At 37.4% G+C, this 25,131-nt stretch overlaps 1 protein-coding gene across 1 annotated transcript in view; it reads left to right on the top strand.

The window, feature by feature from the left end:
• The window catches only part of VPS13B (vacuolar protein sorting 13 homolog B), a 433,987-nt gene that overhangs the window by 371,226 nt on the left and 37,630 nt on the right, over window positions 1-25,131 (top strand). The window contains exons 41-43 of the mRNA XM_066565010.1: window positions 7,221-7,402; window positions 9,184-9,533; window positions 15,795-15,956. Coding sequence (XP_066421107.1) covers window positions 7,221-7,402; window positions 9,184-9,533; window positions 15,795-15,956 — 694 coding nt within the window. The remainder of the gene's footprint in view (window positions 1-7,220; window positions 7,403-9,183; window positions 9,534-15,794; window positions 15,957-25,131) is intronic.

Here is a 25,131-nt window from a genome sequence, read left to right as displayed (position 1 = left end):
GTGCAATGACAGATATTCACTCTGTTTGCATTCATTCCATTTTGGTTAATATGTAGAGTATAAGAAATAAGTTCTGTCCAGAAACAGCAGTGGAATTGCTTTCAAAGACCTGCTTAACATTTTATACTTAGAGCAGAAAACCCAAAATTACTCTCTTGGACCATTGGTATTTGCTGATTCTTGCTGCTTGTTTATAAACCCAAACTTCAATGAGTATGTAGCATCCATGTATGTGTTGAATGAAGCTACAGAATTCAGAGAAATCAGAGAATATGAGCATGGCTAACAGAATCAATGAAGAAAATTAAACATCTGGTTTCCATTAATAGTATCAGGTTGGAAATGATTTCTTGATGTTAATTGTGAAAGAATGCATTTTCATCATTGAGAAGTTAAGTGTTTTAGACAAGGTTAATTCCACTGAATGTGGGACCCTGGCAGAATTGCCTTCCTGGTCAGCTTAACACCACAGAAATGTGAACTTGGTGGGAACTGGAAATGATGTAGTGAAATTTAGTAGATTTTTTTTTTTTTCATCAAGGCATTTAGCACTGTAGTCATATTTATTGTTTTCTGCTGGAATAGGGTTTGTCACTAGATGCAGTGTTTCATTCAGGGAGCTCTGATAAGCTAATGAGCTGTAATTGTTCAGAAACAACAGGAATTAAGCAAGAGCATTTGCAGTTCACTGCACAAGGATAGCAGGAGATGAATGAAGGCAGCAAAAAACATTTACCTCACTACTGAAGCATTTGAAGGTAAATAAACAGAAGAGAAAGAGGGAAGTCAAAGGAAAGTTCCTTGAACTGACACCTACCTGTCCAGAGGCTGCAGAGTCACTAGTCCTGATACTTTTGTTAGTCTGGGGAATTCATAATAGCTTTAAGAACTGTAGCTTATACCTACATGAACTAACAGTAGACTGGAAACTTAAAGATTTGTATAGGTCAGGGTGAGCTCCAGAAGCCAAAAACCTGTGGGATATACAAGGAAACCCTCTGATTTCAATCAGGAGAGAGAAAAAGTTATATTCCCTGCCTCAGCAGTGTTTTTTATTTGGAGACATGGGTTTGCTCTCATGACACCATACCTGGAGTACTGTGTCCACTTTTTGGGGCCCCAAACTTAAGAAGGATGTGGACCTGCTGGAGTGATTCCAGAGAAGAGCCATAAAGAGGATCAGAGGACTGGAGCATATATCCTGTGAAAACAGACTGAGAGACTTGGAATTTTTCAGTCTGAGGAAAAGGTGGCTCTGAGGAGACCTTAGAGCAGCATTTCAGAACTGAAAGAAAGCTGGAGACAGATTTTTACAAGGACAGGTAGTGATAAGGGGGGGTGGATTTAATCTGAGAAAGGACAGGTTTAGATGATATATTAGGAAGAAATTCTTCACTGTGAGGGTGGTGAGGCACTGGAATAGGTTGTCCAGAGAAGCTGTGGATGCCTCATCCCTGGAAGTGTTCAAGGCCAGGCTGGGTGGGACTTTGACCATCCTGGTCTAGCATAAGTTGTAACTGCCCTTGGCAGGGGTATTGGAACTATGATCTTTATGGTTCCTTCCAATCCAACCCTGTCTGTGATAAAAATTCAAACTGATCTCTCTAACTTCAGACAAAGCTGCACTGCAGGCTTTCTTAAGGATAGCTGCAGGAAGGACTGGTGTGGAAGAAGTAGTTCTGACCAGTCAGGAGTGATCCTTCTCAGAAAACCTTCAGAGGTCAAAACAAGAGCAGCTGTTCCTCAGATATGAGGCTTTGACCTACACTGTTTGAGGCACAGTGGCTTTTTCTTGGGAACAGAGCAAACATGCCAGTGATATAACACTGACCTGGAGGTTTTGAGACAGGCCCAAGAACTGAATGAATGTGGTTACAGCTACAGAACAAATTGAAGGTAGTGGTTAAGGCCTGAGGGATCACGTTCTGTTAAAGGGAAGCCTCATGTAGGAGGTGGTGAGAGAAACTGTGGACCTGCAGAAAAGACAAACCTTTCTAGATGTCTAGTGGCTCATAGGAAGTCCATGTTGGAAGTAACTTTGCTGAAAATGTGGCTTCATCAAACATACTGCTGCTGGTATGGATAATTTCTTCTCAGCAAACACTCTGAAATATGTTCTAGATTCGACTTAACCAAAAAATCCCCGACTTTCTTGGTTTTGAGAGAGAGACGGTGCCCATGTTGTGGTAAATGTCAAAGTCTTGTTCCTAAAGCCAGCATTTAACATGGGATTTTGCAGACTTGTGGGAAGAGCCTCAAGGCTTAATGCCAGTGCTGAGCGTTAAACTAGGGAATTCTAATGCTGAGGGATCTGTGAGAGCAAGAAACAAAGGCTGTATAAAAGTTGAACCTCAGTTTTCCTTTACACTCACAATAATTTGATGTTAATTACACACTGCAACTGTATGATTGGTTAACAATTATAATACACTATTAATTGTAAAGTATAAAAATGCTTAGTCTTGGTCAAGTTTATCTTCTTAGTTTGATGTTGTATTTTGGATCAGACTCTAACCACTGCCATATGCATGCAGCTGCTGCTCAATGATAATATTTTTTCTTAAAATTCTGCAGCTTTTTTTTTTTGTGGTAACCTCTGTGATATGCTAATTATTATTAGCAGAGAGGCTGATCCATTGTGGTTTAGTACTTTATTACTGATTCCTAACATTGGTTATAAGGTATGAAATTTAGGTGTCTCATGTGACAGGAAAACAACAAGGTTTGTGAGAAGATGTAGATTCAGCTGATATGATGAGCAGTAGCTGGCAGGATGAAATAGAGCAACCAGTAATGAATATGGGAATATGCAAAGATGTCAGGATTCAAATCCTGTGGTATGCAAGTTCTTCTGAGATTGATCAAGAGCTAACTGGAAGTATAAAAATCAGAAGCTGTCTGGTGAAGGGCATAATATATACATGTATGTTGTTTATTTTTGAGAATTTTGTATCCCATTCATTATTTCTATGTATGTATAAAATTTGCACTGACATTTATGGAAGTTTATTCAATGAATGAGCAAATTTGAAATACTAAGTGAAATAATTTAGCGTTTCTTTGGGGATGTAGTACAGTGTTTATGAAAGAAATCATATATGGCATAAATGACTGTTTATGGAAGACCTTAAAACAGGGGATTACAAAAAATTATCACAGAATAAATTATTTTTATGGGTTGCATTTGCCTGTTGCGGGACTAACAAATAATAATTGAAATTACTTTTTAATCTCTATTTGGTTGATGAGACACTAAAGCCCCTTCCTGGTTTGGTTGGGAATGATTATAATTTTTTTGTTTAAATGGGTTACATTACAAGATGTTTTATATATTTGTGCATCTCCTGTGTAATTTAAACAGTATTTTTATAATTACTGACATATTAATGTAAAATAGTAATTGAAAATGCCTTAAGATACAAACCATGAAACAAGTACAAAAATTTTTAAATAAGCCTTAAATTGCTACTTTTTAGAAATTCAAGTGAGGAATCATGATCATGTTTCTTGCTAATTGTTTCAGCTTTTATTCAAAGTAAATGATGTACTGGATTTTGACCTCTAACAATTTGGGTTCAGACCAGTATTTGAGTCATAAATTAAATGAGTTAAGTGGTCTCTTTCTTCTTCCCAGTGGATATTTTTCCATGTTGTAGTTTCATCACAAATGGCAGTTTTGGTTTAAATATTTCTCTCTTAAAATAACAAGAATAATGCAGATCACTGCTAAGTCATTGTTCTCAGTTGCCATATGTTTAACTTGAGCTGCTTTGCATGACGTGAAATATCATAATTTATATGACTTCAAGTGTAGGTATTTTCCATTTTAAGTATTCTGATATTTCCCAGCACTTGAAAAAATAAAGAAAAAAGAAAAATAAAAAAATCTGGTAATAAAGTCAGATCACTTTTATTTTTAATTTCCTCTGATTTTGCCACATTCCTCCTTAAGCATGATGTGCCAAACACAAATCAGTAGAATCTGGTTCTTCCTCTTCTTTCAGAACTGAAAAATTGTGGACAGTCCACACTTCATTTTGTAGCTCCAAGGAAGCCAAGAAACGTGGGGGTGTTTTTGTATTGTATTCACTTGATGAACAAATTTTGATTTCCCAATCACATCTTCTCCTGATATTAATGCTCCTACTGTCATTCATCAAGACTTAATAGAAACTTTCCTGTATTTTCAGTTAGCACAACTTTATTTGCTGTTTGTGCACAGCATGTGATAAAGGGCTGCGGTTTTTCATTTTTGTGCTCTCTGCAAAGTTAAAGAAAAAAGTGGCAACGCTGCAGGTCTGATGGAAGTCCACCTAGGCAAAAAATTTAAATGGGATTCAATTTAAAATCAGGGTCATGGTAGTGACTACAGTTCCTCTGTAAATACTTTATTTATATCATGACTTTTTATTACAGATGGGTTTTTTTAAAGAAAATACTATAATAATTTGATTGCTGCTTTTAGTATATTTTGTACTGTAGCTGGTTTATACTGTTACTGTATTCTTATTTTCATAATGACATGGGGACTATAATTCTGAATATGGTTTCAGGTTGAGTAAAAATCAAATGGAGCCCCTCACAAATAAAACAATTACACTTCAGAAAAAGTCTGGGCAGATGGGAAAACAGTGGTGAAAGATCCTTGTTGCATTTCTTTTCAGATGGCTCCTAGAAGGCTATTTCCTCTCTGTAGGGACTTTACCTTCTTTACCATCATGGTTTAAGATGCCCTGTTCTGCTCCTCTAAGCCCTCCACTACCAGCACTTGTCCCTCCCTGGTAGGGGAGAGGATGCAAGGCCAGTTCTGTCCCATGGACAACACTGTCCCACCCTCATTTGCTGTTTCTCTCTTGTTAAGTTTTTAAGCATCTGCTTGAACTCTGAATTTTGCAGGGTTTCAGTGTTGGGCCTTTTTGCTTTCTAAGGTGACTCCATCAGGAAACAAAAAGCAGCTTTGAATCTTTTTGTTCCCAACATTTTAAGCTGCTGAGTATTACCTCAGTGGTCTGTTGCTTGTGGAGCAGAAAAAGTGGAGAAAAATTTGGCTAAAAGCTTTACATTATTTCCCTGGTGTGAAGCTCCTGCCACATTTCCTTCTGCATCAAACATGTCCTGTTGCTCTGTCATCATGGTGTTTATGAGTGAGAAATTACAAAAGTTCCACCACCATAGTAAAATGCTCAATGCATAAAAAGAAGATATATAAAATTTTACTAAATAAGAAATTAGATTTTGTTTGGTTTTTATTATATGAAAATATGCATCTCCAAAATACCTCAAAAGAAATAAAAATGCTTAGTCACTGTTAGTGAGTCAAGAAATAGGTTTCTGAGAACAATAAATATATATTTTTGGAATAAACCCCAAATATGAGAAATAAATGTCCTTCTTCTTTACTGCAATCAGTGTTACTGCTGTTCATGAAATTAAGTCTTAATTCAGAATATCAAGGTGCAATTATTTTTTTTAAAGTTCTTCATAGTTTGGTTAATATTTGTTTGCACTCCTCTACCCCAACAGAAAACTGTTTTCCTTTCATATGCTCCTGAATTTCTGTTTCTAATCAAAATGCAACAAGCAAAAAAAATCTTAAAATATTATTAGTTACTTTGAAAGAACTAACCAATTTACAGATTGAAAAGTACTTAGTTGTTTAAATCAGCATATGAATTTTTGTCCTTTTGGATTTGGTTTCTTCCTTTGTTCCAGCACTCTAATATCCATGGCAGAACAAAGTGAAACATCCTATTTCTCTGTTATCCAGTCCCACAGATATTTTATCATGTGAACACAAAGAATAATTTTATTTTCAAAGGTGCCATTTCTCGAAAGGTGTACAACACTGGTTTTGGAATGTAAACAAGAAATTTAAAGAGGTAAAGAAGCACAGGAAAGCAGCTAAAATTCTGATTAAGTCATTTATCTTTCATACTTTCCTGACCTAATCCATTCTTAGTATCCTTTAATAATTAGCTAATCTTAGTTGGGTTTTACTGCTGCATTAGTATTTTATGTCCACAAACCTTAAGTTGGATTTAAGCTCTGTAAATAAATACTATACTAGATAGTTACTGCAACACTAAATCATACTGATCAATTTACCTATCCATGGAATTCCATGCATTTGCAGCTGAACATTTCGAGTACCTGCTATATTTGTGCATAATTTTGAAGTGAAACACATTGCAGGGTGAAAAATCTGGTCCTAAAAGATTAAGGTATGTTGTTTGGAAGGTCATTGTTCAAATCTAAACTTATGTTTCAATTTAAAATATCTTTTAAATGTTAATGGAAGTGGATTTATGGTGCTTTATAAAGACTAATGACTTTCTGACAAAAATATTAAGTTCACCTTAGTCCATCTTTCATTAAATCTTATTTTTAAAATAAAGACATTCTTTGACTGAGGATATGGTTGTAATTCTCTTGAATCAAGTCTAAACTTTTAAGCTAAAACTCTTGAGAGCCAAACTTCAAATGGAGTGAGAATGAGGAGCATTAAGGATAGTTTTTGCTAAATTAGAAAGTTTATTTGTACTTCTATGGTGTCTTAGCAGGTTATAGAATTGTGATGTAGTGTTAGTTCCTCTCAAGAGACTGAAAGACAATGCTTGGAAATTCATGGTGTTAGGAGCACAGCTATGAAAAAAGATCAGGAGGGTGGCACTTTAAATGTATAGTTAATATGCTAGTAAAGGGCTCCAGACTGAGTTTATAGTACTTAGAAATAATTCCTGAATCATGATTTTAGAGTGAGAAGGGCAAAGGAAATAAAGCTTACGAAGACTAGGGGTTCACACATAGAAGTAGCTTGATGGTTGCAAATTGGATTCCTTAAAATCAAGTGGAAAAAACCAAATTCTCTTGACCTTTCGTCTCATTCTTATAGCATTAATAAGAATAATTACTCTTGTTTAGCCATTTCAACAATTGAAGATACCTGGCATATTTTGGGGGTTTTTTCTGCAAATAAGCTTTGGGTTTGTGATTCAAATATTTGTAAAGTGAAAGTGTAGTTTGATAAAAGTATGGATGGATTATAATCTTGTCTGTTACAGTCTGCTTTGGAAAAAGTACAGACACTGGCATTAGCAGTTAAAATAAAACCATGATGTTGTCTGTGTCAGAAAATGAGTGTGGAACATCCTGAAGTCCTGCTGTAAAGCTGCAACATTCTGGAAGTGTTGAAGCACTACTTTGTTACCTTCCTTCTGCAGCTCAGAAAGTGAATCTGGCTCCCAAAGCGTGTGCGATCAGCTTGTGACCCCCACGGCGTTAGCGGCTTGCACCAGGGTTGACTCCTGTTTTACTCCTTGGTTTGTGCCATCACTGAGTGTGTTGGTCCAATTTACCTGTTTGGAAGTGCACCTATGCCATCATCTTGATCAACTCGGCACAGGTATGTACTGCTTTATGGAGAATAATAAAAACATAGTTCACAGATGCTGCTTAAGCACTCTCCTGTCCTGCTCTGTGTAGTCCCCATCTCCTCATTCAAACAGGCATTCTTGAAACAAGCCATCACAAACAGCCACCAGGGGCACAGGCTTCAGGGTGAAACCGATGACTTGTGTGCACTGAGCCTGTCCACAGGGCTGGCAGTGAGGCTGGAAGCGCAGCCCCTCCCTGCCCCTGGAACGGGTAACTGTAGAAGCTGTCTGTTTTCCATAGTCTGATTAGGGACAGCAGGTGCCACTTCACTTTTGAGCCATCTTAGTGAATGAATTTGATCTTTTACATTTTCCAGTGTATTAACAGTACTGTTAAAATACTTGAAGATTTTGCAACCCGCTTAGTAAAAATTCCTTGGAAGAGCTCTGAGAACTGCAGATTTAAGTTATTTCGGTTATGATCTTTTGGAGCTACATCTGGTTTTGTTCAGTGCTCTCTGTCATTGCATTAATGGCAAATACATTCCAAGAGATCTTTAGATTATTGTCTGATTTTCAAATGCCAGGAATGCTTTCTATGAAAGATGGGCAAACTTCTTGGATCATTTTGACAGGGACAGCTTTCTTTGTGTGTAGGTTTTGTATTTCTGCAAGTATTATAATATATTCATTATCAAATCATACCAAGACTAGCATTCAATGACTAGCAAATAGTTTCTTAGTCAGCTACCTCTATCAGTGCGTAATCTTCCTCACTATTACAGTCCAATTTCAGATGCTCAGTCTTTAAAATTACATATTCTGGAAGAGGCAAAAATCAGATTAAAATCAAACGCAGCTGTTTTATTTCTCAACCTTGACTGAGTTTATGCTGTTGTTATTGTTGTTACAGCATCTAAAGGCCTTAAGTTTTGGGGCTCCTTTGTGCTATGTTATACACAAAGGGAGCACAAAAGTTGTTGTATCAATTACAGTTTGTAGAATAACAGGGCTTGATCCTGGATAGGGATGAGTGTTTTGGTTCCAAATCTGTAGAGCACTAGAGCATACGATAATTTTAAGCATGTGAGTAGTTCTAGCAACATAAATAATAGCATCAGTGGAAATATTCACATGCTTAATGTTACACAAGGGGTGAACGTGCCTTGCAGTGTCTGCTGCCTCAGTGCTCAGCACTTTGCACGACTGAAACTTCAACAAACATGATAAGATCTTTTTGTGATACATTTCTCATGCTTTAGTCTCAGGATACTGTTTTGTTTCATTTCTAGTATTATGGGGTAGTATGTCGCATTTCAGTGGGTTTGTGGTCTTGAGCTGTCCATAATTGCAGCAAAGACAACTTCCAGTGTGGAGCCTGTTGGCCTGTACAGTCAGATGTCAGCAAATACTGTATTGCCAATTTTTATTGTGTTTGTAATGTGCTATGTGTGGAATATAATATACACCTACTGTAGCAAAAATTCTCACAGAAATATGGTCCCTGTTCCAAATAGATGGCAATCTGGAGTATTCAGCAGTGTGCAGATAAAGAAGTTTCACTGGCTGGTTTGTTTACCATGAAAAGATTTTGCTCTGCAGATACTTTTTGTTTGCAGCTGCTATTAATTATGATACTGTTTTACATCTAACAAACAGCGTGAACAGGATTCATTTCAGATTTCAGGAATGTCAACTCTTTGATAGATTTACTTGTTTTCATCTTATGTACAAGCAGTAAAAACACAATTTACAAAAACATAAAGAATGCAGCAATGGTTTTAGTCTTGTTTGTTCTTTTACTTTTCAGCACCACCAAAGTTCCTTCAGCCATTTTTATCTGATAAGAGCATGCCATCTGAACTAGAATACATGATAGTTTCCTTTGATGAGCCTCATGTATATCTTCGTCAGTGGAACGATAAGTCAGTGTTCCAGGAGATCCAGTTTTCGACTCAAGCTGACTGTAAACTTCTGGAGTGTCGAAATGTGACCATGCAAAGTGTTGTGAAGCCTTTCAAAATCTGGGGGCAGATTGCTGTTTCCAGCAGCACAGCAGGAAGGCTGTTCGACTGCACGATAATGGTTGACCCTATTTTCATCAGCTTTGGCCAATACGCACTTCATTCTCTAAATACAGCAATTCAAGCTTGGCAACAGGTATGCAAACACAATAATGAGAAAAAATATAGCTACTGTGATTACTTTAATAGCAAATTAGAATATCAACTGCTTTCATTAAAATATTTCAGGATGTAAAAACCCTAACTTATACTGAAATTGTTTTTTCCTAATACACATTAATTCTGCGATAGCAATGAAAATTAGGAAAAAAGTATGTAAAGGTAAATGTAGCCAGAACGGCCTGAATTTCAGTGAAGCTACATGGATTCATATCAGAATAATGAAAACCCAGGTCTTGAAATGCAAAATATTCCATTAATTTATGAAAAGGTGAGTGCCTTTTCATGATACAGCAGCTCAGCTCAGTCTGAGCAACAGCACATATTGTTTCCAGCTACTACTTCCATCCTTATTGAAGTTCAACACTAGTTTCACGTTACATTCTGTGCAAGCAGCATTAATGGCTGAAGCCAGCCCCAGTATAAGAAACTTGCTTCTGCAATGACCCCTCAAAGGCCTGTAATTCCCTTACTCCACTATAGCCTTGAAATCAAATCATTCTCTTCATCTGCCTGAAGACCTATGTGGAGCCTGGGAATTAATTACCTATCATGGCACTACAATAACAAAGCCCCCAAAAAAGGATAAAACATCTGTTTTATATCAAAAAATTCTTTTTTAAGGGCATTCCATGGTTTTCTTGTTGCAAAAGGACATTCATAAAACAAGATCTAGTGTGATTTAAATCTTCACAGCTGGCTCAAATATCAATGTGAAGAAAAATCTTTGTAGCTCCAATTTCTGGTTTTTGTCATATTTTGAACAATGCTTTTAATAAAAAACAAACAGAAAGTATAAGAGAGTCCTTGTAGGCTGCTTAAACCCAAAATATTTCTGACTTAGTACTAGTCCCTCATCCAAGACATGTGTGGCAACTACTGCAAAATGGCCTTCAGAAAGGTCAGTTTCCTCTTAGGATGGGGGGAAAAGAGATCTCTCAGACATAGCTATACATATAAATAAAATATGGTGCATAAATATTTAAATGTTTTAAACCACATCACAGTGTGAATGACTGACTGACTACTCTGTGCCTTGAAGGAATATTTTGAGTTGAAAAAACTGGAGTTGTATATTTGATTAAGTAGAGCCATATGTCGCATGGTATATTGCTGACAGGTACATTCTATGAATAGTTGGTACTGATTTATACATGGATTTGGCAATGTTAACATGAGCCACAGGAGGATATAATTCTGTAATTGTTGCTGTAATTTTCTCGTTTCCTCTCATGTCAGGGGTACTTGCCACCATGTTCTGATGTGGTGGGTATCTGGCCCAGAGTATTTGAGATTAAAAACTTGCATCGCTTTGAAATTAGGGAACAGTTAACACACAAGTGGGTTCAAAATAGCTTATTAAATTAATTTTTGCCAAGATGTTTTTTATGTGACTTTACCTCCAGTTTGAGGGGGTTGGCATGCCCTGAAAGGGGAGGGAATACATTTCCCAGTAATAAGCATTGTTTGATGTCTGCTGTTCACACAAAATGCAGTATAAATTCTACAACTAAGCATGAATTTAATAACCTGGAAGGGTTATTTGAATTCTCCACATATTTTTTACTGGATTAAAATCTACAACAAGTGATGTTGGAGTCAGTAGACAGACAGATGAGGCATGAAACAATTTGGCCATGCACCTTTAGGTCAGGAGTTCAGAATTAACAGAAGCCTCTGTCAGTGTCTTTGTTTTCTAGATATGGACTGATTTTTGTTGTTGTTGTTATTATTTGGTGGGCAGGTTTTTGGTTGGTGGGCAGTTTTGGTGGGCAGTATTTTTGGTTGGCAGGTTTCTTTTAAATTAAGTAATGGTGAGCATTTTGAAAGTACATTAAGCCTAAAAAGTACCAGGCTTTATACTTCTAAGTCACATGCTGAAAATCTGAGAGGATTAGCACTTTTTAAAAACAGTTTCCCCTTCTGACATATTTCACTGTCTAATCTGAAATCCCTGTTTAACTACAAGCAGTAACTGGCTAATGCACATCCAAATACAAAGCTAGAGTAATGGGTTTAATAATTAAAGACCTGGGCAAGGAACTTCAATATTGTTATTAATTTAGTTTTATTATTTGATAATAACACAGAGACTATCAAGTGAGATAGAAAATGCGTGTTTCCTTTGAACATACATTGGTAGAGCATGTGGTATTCTTTTCCCTTTATTTGGGCATTTAAGCCTTCATGAATTGTTTTACAGCCTTATTGTTTTGAGATATCTAGATACAGAGGTCAGCTGAGAAAACAGCTCTCCAGGTATGGTACAAAGTGTTATTTCTGGGAAAAAGCTTTTCCTTTGTGGTCTCACATAAACCAGGCATTGCGGTTCTTTTCCCAAACTCCTCAGAAGTTAGAAAAGCTCCTGGTTTAAACCTGTTTTAGGCCACTAGAAGTTCTTTTCCTCAAGGTCTGCATGATGCTTAACATTTCTGTTGGCAGTTGCATAAGTTTTCTTAATGAGCTGGGATCAGTCAAAATGCCATCTGTGATCATAGTGGTTTCCCCATCATTCTACAATAAGCACAAAGGACAAAGGGAAAAGGATACAGAAGGTCTCCACCTGATAATGCCAGGACATTGCTATGAGAGTGAAGTTTAAAGAATCCTGAGGAAAATGTTCTTTTCTCTTAGAGAGCCTTCAAGGGAGACAAATTGCAAAAGACTTTCTGTGAAAAAAACCATTACTAGGTGATAGTGTGTGTGTATGTGTCTGTGTGTGTGTCTGTGTGTACACGAGAGGGAGAGAAAAAGCTTGCACACACCTTCAGTAGCTTGTGAAGCACAAAGAAAATTACTTTGTGCATATGAAGACGCCTAGGCTTTTATGGTGTGGGTTTTTTCCAGATCCAGAAATGCTTTGAAATAGCTGTGAGCTAAGACACAAGCAAAAAGTCCTGAGACTGGAAAAACCTGGTGACTAGTATTATGTGGGATGTTTTTCCCCTCTCTGAATAGAATTCACAAAATATTTGAAAGACCAATAAAGGAGAGACACTTTCCAGGCCTCTCTGAGAGAAAATAACAGCTGAAAAATGATCTAAAGAGGGGCAGGAAATTGTCCCGCAGGAACTGACCCTAGTCTGTATCTGATTCAGGCTGTTAATCTTTTGCTGATTCTTTTGATATGCTGTTTTAATTCAGAGAGGGTTTTTTCCCTAATCCACACTTAGGTGTTTTCAGCTCCTGGAGTCATCATTCAGCTCTTCAGCATCATTGCCACACAAATGGCCTGGTTCTATTTGGTTGAATTGTGCCTGGTTTCTCTAGACATTCTTTTATCAATCAAGATGTCTTCACTCCATCCTTTTGCTGACTTTTTTTTTTTTCTCTCCTTTTCTGCTTACTCTAGAAGCTTCTACTGTCAGACTTGAGCAGCAATGTGGGATCCAGTTCCCTGTGATGGGTACAGGGTACTGCTGCAGATCCCTAAGGACAAAGAAGCATGGGTGTCCAGTTCATAGTTACCACACTGAGCTAAAGCATCCTCAAGCTTCCTTGATGTTCCATTAGTCATCTGTTATTATCAAGAATGGAGGCATCAGTAGCTTTCTCTCAAGTCTGGCAGTACAGAGCAATGCCCTATTATGCAAATCTTGGTGTTTCCTTGGTTAAAACTTGGGAAGTATTATAAAATGGAACCTAAAATACCTCCTTCACTTAACTTTGAGAACTGTTGTTGTTGAAAGCATTGAATTCTAGTAGCAAATCTAGCTTTCAAGACTAATGATTAATGGCAGTCATTCATCAGCACCAAAACGTGTGCAAGTGTATTAATAATTCTTGATAGGATAACATTCCTCAAGCAGAAGTTAGAAGTTCTATGCATGCCAAAAACTCGCTGGATTCTCTTTTCCCTCTGGGAAATGCCAAAACCTACAGTCTGTGTTTACTTACTTGACACTAGGTTAGCTACTAAGGTAAAAAGAAGGAAGTTCATCATCTTATGGCATTGTTCTTTCAATCTCTGTGTATCAACAAGAAAATGTATTGGAGTGAAAAGAAAAAGCTTTTCTTAAATTCCCCTGGGGTTGTGTATAGGTTTGACTCTAACAACATGCTCAGCTTTGTGAATAGTAAATCCTCCCTTTTAAAAAGAAAATTTTGCAAAGCTGTAACAGGAAAATACATATATTTGCGGTAGACTTATGGGTATGTGGGTATGGCAGCTTGACAGTAAAAAGTCATAGATCCTCCACTAGAAAATGCCAAAATAAACTCTGCACTCACTGTAAATGTCAGCCTTTAGCACACTCAGATCTGCTACTGAATGTGATACAGGCATACTGCTCTGTGAAGAGTTTTGCTCCTTGGAAGAAGTGCAGTTTTGGTTATGCTCACCTGGCTCCTGTTTCACAAAAGATACCTGATCTTATGCAGAAGAAGTAAAGAGATTTGGGAAGAAGTTTTAATCTGAATATTCTCATGCTAAAATATTCCTAGAGTGAATAGTATTTGCACAAACACTCCCAGGCAATCATTCTGACATTCAGTTACAAAAGGAATTACAACCTGCCTTGATTAAAGACAAAGAGGCAACAGACACAAACTGAAACACAGGAAGTTCCATCTGAGCATCATGAAAAACATCTTAACTGTGAGGATGACCAGCTACTGGAGCAGATTGCCCAGAGAGGTCATGAAGTCTCCTTCTTTGGAGATATTTAAAAGCTGCCTGTATGGAATCCTGTGCAGCTTGCTCCAGGTAAACCCGCTTTAACAGGAGCATTGGACTTGGTGGCCAGAGAGGTCCCTTCTAGCCCCAGACATCCTGTAAATTCACCTTAAGTTCTTCTGGAGAAACCAGCAGTGAACATGCATTCAAGGATGCTAAACTGGACATGCCTTGCACACTTCACTTCTCAGAAAAACTTCCATGTGAATCACCCAGTAATGTGCTACAAGCAATGCACCAAACTGGTTTTCAAGGATAACTAAGGCTGCATAGGGATCTATGAGGAAATATTTCTCTCCCTCTTGTTTGATCTCTGAATTTCTGCAGGCTTCCAGGCACATTTTTATCAAAGAGCTAAGGGATCCATATGATTAGAGGCAGGGAAGGTGGTAGCTTTGTAATGTCCATTTAAAAGGTCCACTGAGAGAGCAAGGAGGGGAAGCAGAATCAGCTCTCAAAATCCATGGAGGTTCCATAAGTTAGAGAAATCCTTTCTTCCCCTTCCTCATGGGAAGAAAGGATGAGAAACGAGTAGCTTAGCTGTGTTGTGAAGAGGGAAACCAACCAACAGAAATATGTTGTCGTAACAGTGTGCTAGGAAAGATGGGTCAATAAGAGGTAACAAAAACCACAAGAAGATGAATATTTTGTGTTAGAACCATTAAATTGCACAAAGACTATCCAAATGTTGGTTTCTTTGAGTAATTGTTGCAGTTGCTAGATAGTTGCTTGTAAGTGGAAGGTGCCAGCCCAGTTGTGACTGGGGCAGAAATATATGAGAGATGATCTCCAAATCAAATTGTCAGTCACACTTTGACCTCTCCCATACAGGGGATTCTAGCTCATCCCTTCAGGGGTAGAAGACCTGTAGCTGTGGCAATTTTTATGACTGTCATATAGTCTCATTGTGCCAACAGAGTGACAAGCAGCCAGATGAAAAGCAGCAAGAGAGGGATGGAAAGATGCTGGAGAAAAAATATTGTAAAATCTAAAATACTTTTTTTTTCCCAATAAATGGCATGATACATTTTTAAACCAGTCTCATGGGGCTGTGAAAATACTCTACTCATGTCTCCTTTATTTGTCTTTTCAAGTGGTATCAGAAAAGAGGGAATATTCTGCTGATCCACAGCAATATTTCAAATTAGAAGCCGAAGCTGGGGAAGAGGAACTGTAAACCTGTTGGCCTGAGAGCTCAGCTGTCAAGCACTGAGAAACCTCTTCATTCCTCCCTGCTCAGCCTGTTGTACCCTGTCTGCCCTATGTAACATCATTTCCCACTGAATTTAATGTTGAAGTTGTTTACCCAAATTAGAAAATCTAGTTTTATTGTTGTTTTCAATTTTTAAGATTTGCATTACAGAAATATAAAGTAAAATTGAAGTCTTAGGATATATTTTGCCAACCCAGAAACTAGATTTTGCAGAGATTATTATGAGGCCAAAGCTGAGGGAAGAGATCTTGCATTTCTGTGTTGTTAACAGTCGCCACTGGGCAGGCAGCTGCCAAATGTCCTGCAACTGACATTGATTCTTCCTGGCTTTCCTATCCCTTTCCTTTCAGAACCAATGCCCTGAGGCAGAGGAGTTTGTCTTCAGCCATTTTGTGATCTGTAATGACACCCAAGAGACGCTGAGGTTTGGCCAGGTGGACACTGATGAGAATATTTTGCTGGCTACTCTCCACAGTCACCAGTACAGCTGGCGCTCGCACAAGTCCCCACAGGTATGTCAGAAACAGCCCTTCCAGGGCAGCCTTTGCTAAAGCTGATGGTGGCTTCATGCACTGATTCATTGGTTTTCTCTGCGGTCTCAACCATCTCTAAAGCTCCAGTTCCTTCAGGAGTCACACACTGGGGCTGCAACACAGAGAAAAGGTAAACAAAGTGTGAGGAAAGCCAGAAGTCTTTAAAAGTTGCTCAAGGGTAGAACTGGATGTGCACTTTTTGTAAAACAAAGCAGTTGTGTGAAGCTTCTGAAAAAAGGAAAGACAACTTGCCAGGTTTCTATAACTAAGTGATCCTTGTTTCCTGAGATGTACATTAGAGATTTGGGGAATTTTTTTAACCAGTTGTTTTTACCAGAAGCATCTGTTCACTGAAATTGTTTGCAGAAGAGGGTCAAACTGGACAAAGCTCTCAACTTAATGCTTCCCTTAGAAAAGATTTGAAATTGTCAAAAACACCCCACTTATATAGATTAAATGATACAGTTTCTGGGTTATGGGATTTTTTGTTTTAAGGATAAACACTGAAACTGAAATAAAATACTTTTAAACTATCAACAGGAAGTATTTCAGTGAAACTGTAGAATCATTTAAGTTGGAAAGACCTTTAAAATCATTGAGTCCAACCCAATGCTACCACTAAACCATGTCTACCACTAAACCATGTCCCTAAGTGCCACATCCATTAAAGACTTTCAGGGATGGTGACTCAGACATTCCCTGGGCAGCATGTTCCAATGCTTGACAACCCTTACCATGAAGCACCTTTTCCTAATTTCCAATCTAAACCTTCCTGGCATAACTTGAGGCCCATTTTCTCTTGTCCTGTTACTTGGTACTTGGGAGAGGAGACGAACACTTGGGAGGTAGTAAAAAATAGACTTCTCATCTTTGTTCATGACAGGACAAGAACTTAAATCTAATTTAAAAAGTGTTTGTGAAACAGCAAACCCATTTCTTCTCTTTTCTGAGTATATACCCAGCTCCTGCTGAGTATGAAACTACAGAGCTGTGCCACCCCATTTGCTGAGCAGTAGTCCTGCCCTGAAAAATTACTAAAATTTTAAGAGATCCTAGGAGGAATGTGGTGAATGGGAGTTCCTAACTCCTCTAGAGCCCTAAGAAATACCAGTCTTAGTATGTGAGAAAAAAGGCAAATTTTGAATTGTAATTCTAAACAGGACTTGTGCCCACTTTCACCACTGACAAGTTTCAAGTTGCACTGGGAGGCAGAGATGGCAAATTTACTGTGGTTTTCATTCACATGTCAGCTGATGGATATGCAAAACCACTGAATTTTACATGAATGTGGTAATCAGTGCAGAGCAAAATCTGCCAAAGTAAACAATTGCAGTTGACACTGAAGTCAGGGCGTAAGTCAAGAGGAAGCCAAGCTCATAAAGGACCATCTTAGCCCAGCAACAGAGGAGCTGTTATAAAAAGTGTGTGCTGGTGTCATAGTGCCAGAGAGAGGCCTTTGGAGACTTTGAGGCTGTGGAGTAGCGTATGTCCCTTTCCAGGTTTTAAAAGACACTTTTTCTCATACACGCAAAGCGCCTGTGATGCCCCATCCCACAGGTGACCAAACCAAGTGGTGACTGTGCTCTGTGCAGCTGGGCACGTGTCAGAGTGTGGGACAAGATCTCCACTCATCAGGTGACTTAGGATTACAGTTGTTGTAATTTCCCTTGGTTGTGTGAGGGAGAAAGAAAGCTAAATAAGTGTAACCTGTAACTCATAACCAATTATCACTTGCATTTGTAGCAACCACCCAAAATTAGATTTAAACCTTTTCATAAATACATGGAAGAAGAAGAAGGAAATATTTAAAGTAATGCAAATAAACTGAGAACTAAGTAAGGCTTTCCTCTTAAAAAATTCTTACATTCATTTTCTGCTTACTTATATAAAATTATTCAGTGGTGAGAATCCTCATTTTAGATAGATCTACAAAAGGTGTAGTTCTGAGTATGATGTATATTCAGTAATGGTTCAAACTGGAAGGAGTCTTAAAAATGAAGATTATCTCAAGCAAGTGAAAAGTTGAAGAATTAAAAGGACAGCTCATTACTGATACTTTCTCTTAGTTGCAACTGAACTGCTAAAACCCACCATCAGAATAAATGGCATTAGACATCTAACACCTGGAAAACTTAAACTGTGCTTTCAGTCACAGACTTGAGCAGTGCAAAACATTCCATTTTCATGGCTGCTATTTAAGTTTCTTATTAAATGAAAAACAAAAGTGCAGGATGAAAGGTGGAAAAGTCCATCAGAAGCCCAAATCACACATAAGGGAATGGGTGAGAGGACAGTAGGAGCTTCAGATTCATTTTTCAGATATTCATTCTTCAGCTAACAGTTGGTGATGTCAAAGGGTTTCCCCATTCTGTTTTGCTCTGATCAGATTTAGATTCAATGAAGAACTGGGCTGATAAAAAGTCAGGAGTGTCATGATGGATTCCCATGTCCCAGGAGATGGCAAAGCCAACAGCTGACTACTGACTCAGCCACACTGCTGGCCAGCAGGCTCCTCTGGCAGGGAGGTTCTGCTTCCCTTGTCCCAGCCTTTGGAATAATTTCAACATGATTTCTGCTCCCCTAACATTTTTAAACAGCCATGTCTTGCTGGGAAATCTAGAGATTAAAAAACAGCACTGAAGTAATTTCACTGAAACTACATGGGAGCAGAGGCTTTTTACACACAGTTGAGATAGAACCAAATTTTCTTTACAAAGGTCTTGTAAAGAGAGAACGTTGGCATTTCCCTGTAAGCCTTTTCATTTGCCAATACAAGTCCATTGTAAATACAGCATTCAGAATGGCAGTTCATCTAACCAGTACAATCCCTTGTCATTTTAAATCATACAAAAAAGTTGGTTTAAATATTATTACAAATGTTGTCCTGTACATTTTTTTAATGATTAATACAAACCCTTGAAATGAAAACAACAACTCAATCAAGACATCAGGTTGTCCCTGTTATACTGTGGCACTTTTCTAATTGTTTCCATGCAAAACTATCTAGCAGCTTGTTATCCAAAGGTCAGAATAATGCCCAAGCAAGGACAAACCCTCTGAGTGTCATATTCATGGAATGCTAGATGACTTCATAGTTATGAAATTATTTCATTTCTCATGATAATTCCTGACTTGCCAAGTTAGTGAATTTTAAGAACTCTGAGAGCAGATTGTAAGATAAATGTGAAATAATCCATACTTCTGGAGTCAGGGACTTCCCTCCAGGCATTAGTTCATACTTGACTTACTTGACTTACTCTTGGGGATAAAATGAGTTAGGACAAGGTCTTAGATACCACATTCTCTTACTGGGAAAGAAAACCAACTTGCACAACTTTGGCTGGCTCATGTTTCTTGTTACACAGGCACTAAGAAGCAGCGGTTGCCATGAAATACTTTATTTAACCTCTGCAAAATGTTTTTTTAGTATGGCAAGGCAGTTCAGTTAAATGAAAATAAATAGTTTTAAAAGGATTGTATTTCTTCTACATTCACATCAATAAAATTCTCCATTTTTCTTTTGCTAATTAAGAATAGAGATGGGGTAATTGCCTATTTAAATTCTTTAACACAATTAAATATATATACACCTAAAATATATATTTTAGCAGATAGTTTTATAACTATTTATTTACATTTAGAATTAATTTATTATTAATGAAACTATAGGCTAAAATTTTAAAAATTTCAACTTTTTTATGTTACAAAAACAGTTACAGCACACCAAGGATTTGGATTTATCAGCTCTTGATGGTGTCCCTCCAACTGTTTGGCTTAACTTAAAGCTCCTTGCTTCCTTCCTTTTTTCCCTGCCTGGATCCTTTACATTTCAGGGAACCTAACCTTTCCCTTTTAACTTTCACTCTGATTCCTGCAAGTCTCGCTACTTTGGCTAAGATTTCAGTAATAAGTCTGAGGTCCGATGCTCAGTCTTCTACACCACTCCATCCCCCACATTTTCCTCAGATTTCATGAGGGTTTGGCCCCCCTTAGGGATAAGACACCCCCAATTGTATAGTCCCTTTCAGAGCTGGGGTAGGTCCAAAACTGATGGTATTTGAGGCTTTAAGCAATTCTATCTAAAGCTGCCAGATTTTGCGAGTTCCTTCTGCAGATTTTAATGAAAGTTAGAGGTCTGTTAGATGTCATTAAAAGGGAAGAGAAGATACATCATTCCTGTGCTCTACAGACAACACTGGCTCCTACATTATTATTGGATCAAGTCTGCACTCCTTATCTTGATCTTCACATTGTTTTGTGGGATGGGCCCCAGTTACATCAAAAGTCATGTTTGTCTCCAAGACAGCTGTGTTTTTTAGATGAACTGGAGCATATGATACATAGGGTGAAACTCTGAAGTTAGAAGAGATCAGATCTTCCTAGTAATTTACTCAGAGTTAAGGAATTCTGTCTTGCAAGACAGTAGGCAATTGGAGGGTCCCACTAGGGATCACAGCAAATGTAAAAACCAGATATCCATGTGAGAGTCCCCTGAATGCATTCTGCAGAGATTGTTTGCTTATGAACAGACAGCAGAAATTGTCTATAATGTGCTAGTTATTACTAGTTGTTTTCCCCACACTCAAATTTCAGCAGAGTCCTCTGAGGAAGCCCAGAGTGATGGATTTAAGTTCACTGGTGTGCTTTCTATGCAAAACATAATGTTGCATAGTAAAAGTTTTAAGAAGGTAGCAGTTCTCAAACCTTTCTGTATTCTCCCTCCAGGGTTACAGTAACAGTTACACATTTTCAGTTTTCATCGTCTTTAACTTGAAGCAGCAGCTATAATGGATAAAAGATCAGTTGCTATGTTGAATTGGGCAATGACTTCAATGAGAATGTGGGTATTAATAAAATATATTTATTTCTTATCAAAGTAAGTACATATGCCTGAAACTGTGTCATTTTATTGCTACTTTATAGAATTTGAGGGAAAATATATCTATCACTTTTTTGATCATACATTTAACAAAGTCTCGAGTAGATATTAGTACTGGTTAGTACATTATTAGTACCTTCATTGGAACATATTTAAAATTTTTCTTATTTTAAATAGTGTGTCTGTGAACACAAATTCTAAATTTTATAAACATACTTTTTAAAGGCTACTGTAGTTTTACAAATAGCAAATTTGCTATATGAGAACTTCCTCCTTGTTCTACCAAAAAAAAAGACTGAAACCAAAGTTTGATTCATGTTGCAGCAGGATCACAATTCATTGTTATTTACTTCCAAGTTGCTGTTCTTTTAGATATTGGGTTACATAATGTGAAAAATTACATGCACTGCTCTGGGTTCAAACCTTAGAAACTGTAACTTATATATCAGTTGTTATTGGGATATTTTCTCTTTTTACTGTTGAGGAAGGTTACAAGTTCTCTGAACAATCTCTTGTACTTTACATAATCCTTCCTAGGTCATTAGAGAACAACATCAGGCAAAAAAAGCTGTATGTGATTTTATACTGTTCACACAGTGAGAAGAGTACTATTGCTTTTTTTGGGGTTCCTGCATTCTAAATCAATGCTCATACTGTATTACATGTAATTGAATTTCTAGATAATATCTGGGGCAGATAAGGATTAATATTATCCATGAACATTTATAATTTGGTTACTGTTCCTTAACCAAAAGACTTTTCTGCAATGTTTAGGGTGAGTTTGTACCTGTGAGGTTCAGGTCTGCTTTGCAGGTGATGTTGAAGTTCAAGCTACTTTTGTGGCCACTGCAGTTGATAGTATGCAGAATAAATATTTCATTCACTGTTTTTCCAAATACTAGTTGGTTTTATTATTGTGTATCTTAATCCTAATCAAGAGCCACCTTGTATTGTGAAAACACAGTAAAAAATACAAATCAAGCTTCTCTTTTAATTTTTCAATTAAAAATTTCTTTAGCTTCAAGTCTTAGAATTCAGCTCCATCTCCAGAGCTACACTTCCTCTGTGCTGCTGCATTATCACAGCTTTTATTTTACTATCTTCTATCTTTGAAAATAACAACTGCTCCCACACCATTTACCTGGTCCTCACCTGATTCTTCCCAAACTCTCAGAATTCATAGCGATTACCCTTGTTCCCCCCAAAAAAAAACTTTTCCTAGTTTCACTTAGAAGACAAATACAGTCTAAAGAACCTTGGTGAAACCAAGCTAAGTCTGGTGAATCTACAAGCAAAGTAGAAATCAAATTTGCATCACTAAGCATTTTAAAGGCTCAAGCTTTAAATTACTTATACAGCTGAAAATTGATGCCTTTTCTGGACAAGCTGAATTCTTAGTCTCACTTTTAATCCCCCATTTTATTCCTTATGCTTTGTCATATGACACACAGCTTTATTTACTCAGATCATACCCTTCACTCACACTTCTAGCTGAAAACCTAAGTAAATTTTGAGGAGCACATAGAAACATTCTGTGAAGAGGCATGATAAAGACATTATTTTAAAGATAATGCTTTTCTAGCCATTTGCTCCAGTAAGAGCAGTTTCATCTTAATCCACCTTCCTTGAAGTAATTTCTATTCCTCTCAAAACAGAAATCCATAATGGCTAAGAATTACAAATCCAAGCCCCAGCCAAGTCTAGTCAAAACAAAACTCTCTGGGTTATCTGCTGGTATATTTCCCTGACAGAAAATGCAGAAATCAAATATTTACACTAATGAGTGCCTATCTTCACGTATACAATAGATAGTCTGTTTAAATTCTCTCTAAGCTACAAATTTTCGCTTATCAATGGATTGTATTTCTTAGGATGCTTTGAAGTCTCTTTTTTTGTACCTTAATGCAATTAATTCTCTTTTCTCCTAATATATGTCCCATACCTAGCTATATTCATTGAACTTTTTTGAACAGAGTGTCTAATAAATTTTTAGAATTAGCATAAAGCTTGATCGATGAAAGAGTTAATGACAATTATTGCAAATCTTTAGTATCAGGTCACTTTGATTCCTGTTTGGTCACAGTGAGGTGCAAATAAAACCAAGGTTCTGGGTTCAATCCCTGTATGGGCCATTCACTTAAGAGCTGGACTTGATGATCCTTGCAAGTCCCTTCCAAATTAGAAAATTGAGTGAATCTGTAAATCTGTTTTCTGCTAAAATGATGCTAATGTCTGATTACTTAGTTCTCTAAAATCACTGCCATTATTTCTAGACATCTTTTCCAGAAATCTCACACTTAAATAATCATTCAGAGATCCTTTTTTTGTTTTCATGGAATGCAGTTTCTTGGCTCAAAAGTAAAGTTACACAGCACCCAATTCTTACACTGTTAGGTCATTAATACAAATATATTAGATATCTTTAAAGTAAATTATGAAGGCCGTATCCTTCACTTTTACCAGTATGCAAATTGTATGTTTGTTAAATAAGAAAATGCCAATAGCTCTTCTTTATTTTTCTTTCTGAATCTTGAAGTTAAATGCAGACTAATCACTACAAAGAAAATTAGTAAGGCAGCATTTGGGAGCTAATGACTGCTCAGGGAAAGCTGACAGCACGTTCCTTGGGAACATTCAACTCGTGAGCAAAGCTGTTTATACAGGGTGGGAGACATCCTAGTGTTGTAGCTACATGTAATTACTAATTGTCAATTATGGCATTTACATGACGTCTATCTTTGGAGCACACAGTATTTTGTGGGCCTGTAGCTGAGGCTGACCACTTAAGTACCTTTTCTCATTATTTGGCTGTCATTTCCAGCTACCATTCTCTCCAAAGTAAACAGTTTTCATGTTTCTTCTAATTTTCATATGTGATGAGATTTATTCCCAGCTGCCTCTGTGAGAAACTGAACAGATTCCAGCCACTGCAATTGGATTTTTTTTGTTATTGTTTTCATTTTCCTTTTCTTTAACTAATGCTTCAGAATCTAAGTGACATGTTTGTTTATGAGTTTGGCTGTCCTAGTGTACAGCCTCCCTCAACATAACCTTGAAAATAAAGCTGTGCCCACACGTGTGCACATCCAGATGCCTGTCCTTGCACACACGGGCACGTATCAGCCTTTGTGCTTCCAGCATAAAACTCATTTGAATCTGAATGCAGCAGTCATCACTCTTGCAAATTCAAAAGCCACCCACTGAATGAATGTTATTGTTCTGTGTGTAACTTGTGCTGAGGATACCACAAATTGCAAACAGGCTACTGAGTTGTAATATCTTTGAAAGTTATTGCTGTGGTTGTTTCTTAAAACAGTGAAGGAAACCCCAACATCCAGCCCTTCACTAAGTCCAACTGACCAGACCCATGGTGAATGCTATCCCTTTCTGGAAACAAATCATGGAAGAACACAGTATTTACAAGTTCCAGTTTTAATCAATCTTTGGGCCTGATCCTGTTCTCAATTACTTAAATTAATTAATGACAGATGTCCAAAATCAGAGTGAAACTCAACCCTCAAGAGAGAACTCCCACAAGGCCTTCATATGACTGTTTTAAAGAACTTAAGTGATGCTTAGGCTCTGTGCTGGCCCTCTGCAAAGAATAAATTTTACCCAGAATGCTTATTGCTTTGATCCCTTATATATAACTCACATCCTTAAGTTTGCACAGCCACAAAAGATCTATACAGAGCTAAATAGTCAGATCTTCAGCTGGTGTAAATTTATGTAACTTCATTGACCTACATGGAACAGTACCAATTTTCACTACTCTGGCTTAAAGAATCTCCATGGGACAGAGGTAAGTGCGTATGGTGGGTAAATGGATGAAAGGCTCTTCAAATGATGAAAGACTGTATTGCTCTGGAAGTGATTTAAGTTAAACTGGAAAAAAGCCACTCCTTTTCCGGAATGAATCACATAGGGAGTATAATTATGCAGTTAAATTTCTTCTCATGCAGTCAAGCTTGAACTTACCACCACATTTGTGTAAGAAATGAAATGTTTCCCATCTCTCAGCAATATACCACATTCTGCATTTAACAGACACATACATGCAAGCTATACAAGTCCTTCTTTATTTTCAAAGGGAAGGGTATTCCTAATTTTCTGGTTTATTCTGAAGGCAAAAAATCTGGCATGGACCTGCATTCATATCACCTTGCTGGTAATAGAATGGGCTTCTAGAACAATTTCAAAGGCAGTGAAGAAAATCTCTTATTTCCTGTTTTATGCTCTCTAGTCTACTTGCCCTTTTTTTTGTGAACAGTTGTG

Source organism: Molothrus aeneus, chromosome 1 (assembly GCF_037042795.1).
Source record: "Molothrus aeneus isolate 106 chromosome 1, BPBGC_Maene_1.0, whole genome shotgun sequence".
Lineage (NCBI taxonomy): Eukaryota > Metazoa > Chordata > Aves > Passeriformes > Icteridae > Molothrus > Molothrus aeneus.
This window is presented reverse-complemented; position numbering and strand designations above follow the sequence as displayed.